At 42.1% G+C, this 10,376-nt stretch overlaps 1 protein-coding gene and 1 long non-coding RNA gene across 2 annotated transcripts; one reads left to right on the top strand and one right to left on the bottom strand.

The window, feature by feature from the left end:
- Positions 1-2,596: 2,596 nt before the first annotated feature.
- On the bottom strand, positions 2,597-5,551 carry LOC118416870. The gene is made up of 2 exons (XR_004831269.1): positions 5,084-5,551; positions 2,597-4,005 (listed from the first exon to the last, which is right to left on the bottom strand). It is a non-coding gene; the product is annotated as an uncharacterized LOC118416870 (long non-coding RNA).
- Positions 5,552-6,270: 719 nt separating this feature from the next.
- On the top strand, positions 6,271-10,068 carry LOC118415441 (myoneurin-like). Its single transcript, XM_035820072.1, has 3 exons — positions 6,271-6,284; positions 9,597-9,739; positions 9,782-10,068. The coding sequence occupies exons 1-3, from the start codon at positions 6,271-6,273 to the stop codon at positions 10,066-10,068; spliced, it is 444 nt and encodes a 147-aa protein (XP_035675965.1).
- The last annotated feature ends 308 nt before the right edge of the window (positions 10,069-10,376 follow it).

Below are 10,376 nucleotides of genomic sequence, written 5' to 3'. Positions count from 1 at the left end.
AAACACACTTCGTTACTTACGAAAATAATTTCACTAGGAGGATAGTATTACATTATAACAAATGGTAGCTATTTACACATAACAAATGGCAGGTATCTATTCATTATAACAAATGGCAGGTATTTATACATTATAACAAATGACAGGCACTTATAAATTATAACAAATGACAGGTATTTACACATTCTAACAAGTGGCAGGTATTTATACATCATAACAAATGGCAGGTATTTATACATTATAACAAATGACAGGCACTTATACATTATAACAGATGACAGGTATTTACACACTATAACAAATGGCAGGTATTTATACATCATAACAAATGGCAGATATTTATACATTATAACAAATGACAGGTATTTATACATTATAACAAATGACAGGTATTTATACATTATAACCTTGGGTTTGAGGCCTTCACCTTTGACCTACGTCACAGCGTAATGACTTGTAGCGTCAATACAAAAGACAAAGAACAAAGCAGCCCGAGTCCCGGTCTACGTAAGGAAAAATCCGTCATTAGAGGAAGGTAAGATTTAGTAACGAGCTGTCAAACCTTTTTATGTAGAGTCTAAGAGTTTCGTAGTCATTTCTGTGAAAAAAGATCATAGTAACATGATGATTGATGCAAATTTTTTGAATGTAAATATGGTGACAATATGACGGAGGAGGGGGCAGAGCAAAATGTACGTACCTGTTCCAACCTCGTACAAGCTCCTCGTGCATGCAAAGTGGCGGTTTGAAAGGGCTTAGACGATACTGACATATAAACTGCATACTGAAATTACCACAGAATTACGTTCATATGTGGAAATGCTACATTTCCTTGAAGTCGAGAAGCATGTCAAGATTGTTGCAGGTTACATATGATCAACATAGGAAGGCAGGTTCTATTTTGTTTGCATGTGTCTGGCTAATATATATAAAAAAAAGTTCAACATAGGAAGTCAGGTTTCATTTTGTTTGCATGTGTCTGGCTAATATATAAAAAAGGTCAACATAGGAAGGCAGGTTCTATTTTGTTGGCATGTGGCTAATATATACAAAAAAAGACATGAAGCCAGGACTGCCCAACTAGCTGGAGGCTATCATTAAGGGCGGGGCTGCTAACTGCACAATATACAATGAATAATATATGAACGGTTACAATGCATATATACTACCAGCACATGTATTGATTCGTATTTCAGAATGCTCGTCATTCATTAGCTCTATAACATTTACAGTTCTATTTCTCCCGTCCATTCAACCCAAACATATTCAACTACATTATCCAATTCCTTCAGTTTCAAACTACGTATATCTAAGGCACAAACAAACTCAAAACAGCTAGCTTTTCTCTACCGTGCCATCAACCCATGGAATGCCCTACAAGCAAACATCGAGTGGGGGTTGGAGGGGCTTAGTTGATACCGACAAATAACAACGCGGTTCAAGGTTCAAGGTAAGATACTATCTGTGATAAAAGCAATGTTACAAGGCTTAAATTGGCTGTTCAGCACGCACAACCAAGGCTACTAAACAAGCCTGTTGCTATAAAAAAAGGGTTAGCCTTGTTGGCATAGACAAAACAATACAAAGGATCACTAAATGATCGTTCTACACATTAAGGTATGTTCTAATGTGTGGAGTTGAAATTTGATATCTTGATCAAGTTGGATTTCGACATGCTCATAGGTCAAGTTTTATTATTTCTCCTACTTTTTTTGTTTTTAGGTCGGACATGGCAACAGTAGAACGTCAGGCCCCCAACGAAATCAATGACGGGTCTTCCACCGGGGTTTCTCATGTTGTCTCTGACAGCAAAAGAACCGACGCAGAAGACGTAATGGCAGCCGAGAAAGTCACCTTAAAGAACGTTGGCGAGAAACCCTACATGTGTGGGGAGTGTGGACACAGGACAGCCCATAAAGCTAACTTGTCCAAACATATGAGAATCCATACAGGTGAAAGACCCTACAAGTGTGACCAGTGTGACTATTCTGCAGCATGGAAATCCGGTTTGGACCATCATCGCAATAAACACACGGGTAAGGAACCCTACATGTGTGGAGAGTGCGGATATAGGACAACTAATAGATCAACCTTACTCCAACACACCATAACACTGCATGAAAAGTCGAATTTACCCCATTGGTAAATGCGATGTATAGCCGGGTAAAGTTTAGATTTACCAGGGATTTATCGACATTTACCCGCCGGTAAAGGTGCAAATATACCAGGCATTTACCCGCATGGTATAGCGGGTAATGTTTGCCTGATTTACCCACATTTACCAGGTTCGTGTAAATATGCGTTTACCGAGATTTACCGTACGAGGTATTTCTCATATATTTTGCGGATTTACCGACATTTACCATGCGGAGTATTTCTCATATAGCTGTATTTACCCATATTTACCTTGGATTTATACATACCTTTACCAGAATATTCAATGCTATATTTATCCCCCTTTACCCACATTTAGCTGTATTTACCTTGGCTTTATACAACCTTTACCAGAATAATATCATATGCCCCCCTTTACCCACATTTAGCCGGTAAACCGATTACTCCCCAGAATTACCCATGATTTTGAATCATAACACGATTTGTGGCCAAACTCAGCATTATTTATTGGATAAACATATCAACAATGACAGTTAGGATTTCTAAAGGGTAAACAGATAAATAACAGATATACAATTGTGGCCTTTTCTTATAAGCTATATAGCTAATGTTAATAGCATGATTGAACATTGGTCAACTGTCCTGTGTACAAGCTGATCAGTTACAAGCAGCTTTTATCATGGATGATATTTAAGAAAGTATTTTATCATCACACACTATCTAAACCTATCATCAGTCTCCGTCATTGTGCACTGACAAACAGGCTTTAGAAATTATATACAATATTTTTGCCATACACTATTTGCCCATCACATTTCATCTGCAATTAGCCCAGTCTCTACCAGACTCTGGCTTGGTCAAATACTAATAGGGGACTTGAGTAATAGGAGTGAACCAACTGGCAGGCAGATAACTGAATAGACTACAAAGGACAGAAATCCCATGGAAACTTATTTGTCCCTACTTGGACAAGCTGACATGTCTGCTTGGAAGTTGGAGACTACAATAAGCACTCAGTTAAGAATTTGCAATGTACTTACTGTGTACTGTAACAGTTGTATCATATATTGTGTGCAACATCCAAACTATGCTGTCACTGTTAACAAATGTAAAAAGCAAAATGTGCAACTATGATCAAGATGAATGAAAGAAACAGTAACATGACACTGAAATGCAGTGCATTAATGACCTATAAAAGACTTATGTAACATTTAATGGGGCCTGTATTGTTTTACACTTTGCCAACATGATCCTATTACTAGTATTAGCATCATGTGATGCTACATGTTTATTCAAGCAACAATTCATCATTTTCGAAACTTCATAGATTGGGGAATTAATAAGTTCATAACAGATTAAAAACAACCCAGTGATCTGGCTAAGAAATCCATTTCCTTTGGAGAATGGTGAGGGTCAGATGCATGTCAGGGCTCAAAATACCACCTGTATATGCAGGTACAAGCATATTGTATGGGACCTGTGTAGGTACAATGTAATTCTGACAATTATGTAAAATGTATCATAATCACACGGTTCATACAATCACACAACAGTGAAACAGAATTTGCTTCATACTGGAAGTCTTCAAAGCTATGAAGATTTTAGTGGCCCTTAGGTTAAGAGCAATCACATAAAAGAACAAAGTTGTTGTCAATAAAGATATTGAAATACAGATGAGTAAACTTTTAAAGTCCAGCCAAACTGTGAACACCTGAGTTACTAGTACATTCTGTGGAACTGCGTACAGACATCCTCTTGTCATCTATATTCAAGTCCACTGCTGCGAAGCACTCCGTGTAGGGTCCAAACAAGCACAGGCTGCCTTCTTCTGTGTCTGAATGCTGAACTTCTTGGCATGAGTTTGGAGTCCTTTGTGTGGTGAGTCAGTTCCTACATGATAAAACAAAAGTATCACAGAATATAAATCTATGTGTGGAAATCTAGCCTATTTAAATTTGCAACTGAAGGGTAGTCCCCATGTGTACTGAAAATTGATAAATATAGAATACAACAACATGGTGTACCAGCCTGACTGGGTCAAGCGATCCGATCCGTGGGAGGGCTGGGACTGAGAGTAATGCCGAATACATTGTGTTGTATTTTTCATGTAAATTTCATGTCGTCATACCTGGGCCACGATATTGGTCGATACGGGTGTTCTGGACTGGGCAATGAAAAGCTGTATCACACAGGCTTCCATCGAACACTTCAAACGTACTCTACCCACACCGAGGGCGGCGTGGTCTAAAATTCGAATAACTGATTCAGACGTTAAAATTGCTGCTGTAACTGTTTTTGTTCAAGGACACCAAATTTTTTTAAACTTCTGGCGCGTTTTGCATCGAAACTTGTGTTTTCTCAGGTAGGTATGTTACAAATAAAATAAAACATGGTGTATAGTATTTCACATCATCCTCGGTCCCACCCCTCCTACGGGTCGGATCACCCTCCGGCCTTCGGGTGATCCTGGTACCTTAGGTGATACAGAATACTCCGTGTTGTATTCTATACATGTATATCATATCCAGGTCGGAAAACTCTCAATTTAATTGCTAAACTACTCATAAAAAGGATAAAACTCGCTACATTGTTTCAACCTGCACGGTGCAAACAACTCTATTCTTTAAATAACATCAATTCGAGAAAAATTCGAACAGAGTATGTTCTATTCAATTGATGGAAACCTGTCTAATACAAATAAAAAGCCTGTGTGATACGGAAAATCATCATCCGGTCTGGAACACCCCTATCAAATGTTATCAGGTATGACACAAATAAAAAATATATACACAGCAATCAAGGAACATGTCGCACGATTTTGACATAACTGGGGTAGTTGTGCTTCGTCCCATCACAACAACTAACTAAAACCAGACTAAGCAGAATCATGATAACGGCCTGCCTCAGTAAACACTGAAGTGTGCCAATGATGATATTGGTCATGCAGGACTGTAGTTTTGAGGCTTACCTATGGAGTGTGTAGCAGCATTGAAGTATTCAGCAGCTAAACTTCTGGCTGATGCTTGCTTTACTTCTGGCTATCCACCCTCACAACTTGTGCTGCATGTCTGAAGGAGGTATCTACTGCAGCTGTACTGGAGGCATATAAAAAGGGAAATAATGACACAATCAGATCCAGCCATCCCTGAATTTAATACATACACACCGTGACTTAAATCCATACCTTAAATATAATAGTCATCAAATTAGTGACCAAACAACTGTCAGTTACTGAACAGTGTTCAAATTGTTAAAGGTTAGCCCTTGATAATAATAGTCACAACTAGATCGACAGCCTTGGCTGTGTGATGCCAGCCATGATTTGAACGAATACATGAATAAATATATTTAAATATGTATAGTACTAGTATAATCTATAAAATATAAATAATCATTTGGAAGCATTAATTTAATCCTACTTGTTTCAAGTTTAACAGTATGTATGTGACTACAAATTAATTCTCTTATCAACGCACAATTATTCACCCATCAAGTGCTGTTGCTGTTTTGTATCATAAAACCAGATACGAAATGCCTGTTGTCCAATACATTTTCCTATTAAATGGGGGAGGGGGGCAGGTTAGTTGGAGACAAATTTGTTTCTAACGATTACATGTCAATAACAAAACAAGTGGGAAAAGCAAAAGCGAACCTACTTTTTGCTTAAAAAACGAAGCACACTGAAAGGCAAGCACAGTCTATATATTTTCTACTCACCGAAGTACACGTTGTTGTTGTTGTCTCTCTAACCGCTTCAGTTGTCGGTAAATGGTCTCATGTGCTTTCCTTCATTCCTTTCTCTCTATCTCTTTCTTCTCTTTCTCAAGTACACGTTGGATCCTGCGGGGAGGGTGCGCCGCCCAGGGTGGGAGGGGGGCGGCCGCCAAACGTACAACTAAAACATCATTCACGATAATTTTCCGTCCGTTTGAGCTTACACCATATTCCCCCTACACTCACAAGCCTCTCCCAAATTGCTGACCGACCATAGCAGACTCCTTGTGCCATTTGTAGCGTAGAAAGCGATACGTAAAACCCCGTAGTCATGTCTGATCTCATATCTCGTAACGACTTTTTGTAATTGTCCCGCGCCCGCATGGTGCGCATGCGTTTCCGACGGTCCAATCAGATCGTAGTATTTCTGTGGCCTTTAGGATGTTGACCCTGAGGTCAGAAGTTGACCTTTTAGGACCCAATACAGCACGTTGACCATGAGGGACATTTGTGACACAATGTGTAAAGCTTATAAGGCCTTCCTTCCTTGGTTAGATTCAAGTTTGCTTTACAGCATCTGTTTAAAGATTGACCTGTTATCTTTTGGATTTTTCACTGTAGATTTTAGAGTTGTTTTAACTAAAAGCTGTGACCTTTGTTATTTATCACAAACTGTGTAGCATATAATTTATAAATACATAAGATCTGTGATTGTGAACTGTCTTGAGTTTTAACTGAAGCATTTTTCTTCATAAATATATAAGGGGCCCGTTATGTAATTCTAAGTATGGTAAACAATCATGGTAAAATACTTATTAATAGAGACTCATTCATGAATGAACTACACCTACAATTTCACTCAAGTCAAGGCCTAAAATGATAGTCGACTGGTAATGATGACTGTGTTCAACTTTTATGCTCTGTCCCCAATACTATTATCTCAGGGCGGTGAGGTGTTCTATACCCTTTGGGTGCCCCCATCCTGACATAAATCTTATCTCAGGGCAGTGAGGTGTTCTGTACACTGTGGGTACTCTCGCCCTGGGATAACTCTTATCTCAGGGCGGTGTGGTGTTCTGTACACTGTGGGTACCCTCGCCCTGGGATAACTCTTATCTCAGGGCGGTGTGGTGTTCTGTACACTGTGGGTACCCTCGCCCTGGGATAATTCTTATCTCAGGGCGGTGTGGTGTTCTGTACACTGTGGGTACCCTCGCCCTGGGATAACTCTTATCTCAGGGCGGTGTGGTGTTCTGTACACTGTGGGTACCCTCGCCCTGGGATAACTCTTATCTCAGGGCGGTGTGGTGTTCTGTACACTGTGGGTACCCTCGCCCTGGGATAACTCTTATCTCAGGGCGGTGTGGTGTTCTGTACACTGTGGGTACCCTCGCCCTGGGATAACTCTTATCTCAGGGCGGTGTGGTGTTCTGTACACTGTGGGTACCCTCGCCCTGGGATAACTCTTATCTCAGGGCGGTGTGGTGTTCTGTACACTGTGGGTACCCTCGCCCTGGGATAACTCTTATCTCAGGGCGGTGTGGTGTTCTGTACACTGTGGGTACCCTCGCCCTGGGATAACTCTTATCTCAGGGTGGTGTGGTGTTCTGTACACTGTGGGTACCCTCGCCCTGGGATAACTCTTATCTCAGGGCGGTGTGGTGTTCTGTACACTGTGGGTACCCTCGCCCTGGGATAACTCTTATCTCAGGGCGGTGTGGTGTTCTGTACACTGTGGGTACCCTCGCCCTGGGATAACTCTTATCTCAGGGCGGTGTGGTGTTCTGTACACTGTGGGTACCCTCGCCCTGGGATAACTCTTATCTCAGGGTGGTGTGGTGTTCTGTACACTGTGGGTACCCTCGCCCTGGGATAACTCTTATCTCAGGGCGGTGTGGTGTTCTGTACACTGTGGGTACCCTCGCCCTGGGATAACTCTTATCTCAGGGCGGTGTGGTGTTCTGTACACTGTGGGTACCCTCGCCCTGGGATAACTCTTATCTCAGGGCGGTGTGGTGTTCTGTACACTGTGGGTACCCTCGCCCTGGGATAACTCTTATCTCAGGGCGGTGTGGTGTTCTGTACACTGTGGGTACCCTCGCCCTGGGATAACTCTTATCTCAGGGCGGTGTGGTGTTCTGTACACTGTGGGTACCCTCGCCCTGGGATAACTCTTATCTCAGGGCGGTGTGGTGTTCTGTACACTGTGGGTACCCTCGCCCTGGGATAACTCTTATCTCAGGGCGGTGAGGTGTTCTATACCCTTTGGGTGCCCCCATCCTGACATAACTCTTATCTCAGGACAGTGAGGTGTTCTGTACACTGTGGGTACCCTCGCCCTGGGATAACTCTTATCTCAGGGCGGTGTGATGTTCTGTACACTGTGGGTACCCTCGCCCTGGGATAACTCTTATCTCAGGGCGGTGTGGTGTTCTGTACACTGTGGGTACCCTCGCCCTGGGATAACTCTTATCTCAGGGCGGTGTGGTGTTCTGTACACTGTGGGTACCCTCGCCCTGGGATAACACTTATCTCAGGGCGGTGTGGTGTTCTGTACACTGTGGGTACCCTCGCCCTGGGATAACTCTTATCTCAGGGCGGTGTGGTGTTCTGTATACTCTGGGTACCACCGCCCAGGGATAACTCTTATCTCAGGGCGGTGTGGTGTTCTGTACACTGCGGGTACCACTGCCCTCGGATAACTCTTATCTCAGGGCGGTGGTGTGTTCTGTATACTGCGAGTACCCTCGCCCTGACATAACTCTTATCTCAGGGCGGTGGGGTGTTCTGTACACTGTGGTTACCACCGCACCCCTATATAAGGCCTTATACCAGGGTCCATCCCTGACAATGTAATACATGCACCCCTACATAAGGCCTTATACCAGGGTCCATCCCTGACAATGTAATACATGCACCCCTATATAAGGCCTTATACCAGGGTCCATCCCTGACAATGTAATACATGCACCCCTATATAAGGCCTTATACCAGGGTCCATCCCTGACAATGTAATACATGCACCCTTATATAAGGCCTTATACCAGGGTCCATCCCTGACAATGTAATACATGCACCCCGATATAAGGCCTTATACCAGGGTCCATCCCTGACAATGTAATACATGCACCCCTATATAAGGCCTTATACCAGGGTCCATCCCTGACAATGTAATACATGCACTCCTATATAAGGCCTTAATACCAGGGTCCATCCCTGACAATGTAATACATGCACCCCTATATTAGGCCTTATACCAGGGTCCTTCCCTGACAATGTACATGCACCCCTATATAAGGCCTTATACCAGGGTCCATCCCTGACAATGTAATACATGCACCCCTATATAAGGCCTTATACCAGGGTCCATCCCTGACAATGTAATACATGCACCCCTATATAAGGCCTTATACCAGGGTCCATCCCTGACAATGTAATACATGCACCCCTATATAAGGCCTTATACCAGGGTCCATCCCTGACAATGTAATACATGCACGCCTATATTAGGCCTTATACCAGGATCCAGCCCTAACAATGTAACACATGTACCCCTATATAAGGCCATAAAAGAGGGCCCATCCCTGACAATGCAATAAATGTACCCCTGTTTAAGGCCTTATATCAGGGTGCATTACCAGCATTTACCCGTATTTATCCAAATTTACCGGGTAAATATGTGCTAAATTTGGGTAAATATTGTACATCAGATTTACCAGGTATTTACACACCAATGGTAAGTTTGGTAAATCCGATATTTCATGCAGTGTAATCCACACTGGAGAAAGACCCTACAAGTGTGAGCAGTGTGACTATTCTGCAAACCGGAAATTCCACGTTGACTACCACATAGCAGCAATACACGACGGTGAAAAACTCTTCATGTGTGGTTTCTGTGGTTACGGGACAGGTAAAAGATCGAGATTGTCTCAACACATGAGAACCCATACAGGTGAAAGGCCCTACAAAGGTGACCAGTGTGACTATTCTGCAGCACAGAAAGGGCATTTGGACATCCATATAGCATTAAGACACACTGGTGAAAAACCCTACATGTGTGAGGAGTGTGGGCACAGGGCGGCTCAAAAATCAAGATTGTCTCAACATATGAAAACACATACAGGTGAAAGACCCCACAGATGTGACCGATGTGACTATTCTGCAGCACAGAAAGTAACTTTGGACAACCATATAGCAGCAAGACACACAGGAGACAAACCCTTCATGTGTGTGATGTAATGATTATATGTGAACATTATGGAAATAATTGGGGGGGGGGAATAATTCAGGAAAAAAGTCACAGGTGTAAGTAAAATTGAAGACTGAGATTTATCTTTCCTGTTCGCAATATACAATTTTGATATTTGTTGTGTGTAATCTTTAAAATATTTCTTTAAAAAAATCAATCATAACGCATATATTCATGAGTAACTAGTGTAATAAGTAAGCGCGTAAATATGATGAGGACGATTTTTTATTTATGATAAATGAATGATTTAATATGCACTCCCTGAGCGTTATGTCCCGCGCCTGCCACTGCCACTAGC

The sequence above is a fragment of the Branchiostoma floridae genome, chromosome 5, assembly GCF_000003815.2.
Source record: "Branchiostoma floridae strain S238N-H82 chromosome 5, Bfl_VNyyK, whole genome shotgun sequence".
Taxonomy (NCBI): domain Eukaryota; kingdom Metazoa; phylum Chordata; class Leptocardii; order Amphioxiformes; family Branchiostomatidae; genus Branchiostoma; species Branchiostoma floridae.
The sequence above is the reverse complement of the archived record's forward strand: the minus strand, read 5'-3'. Positions and strand labels throughout refer to the sequence as shown.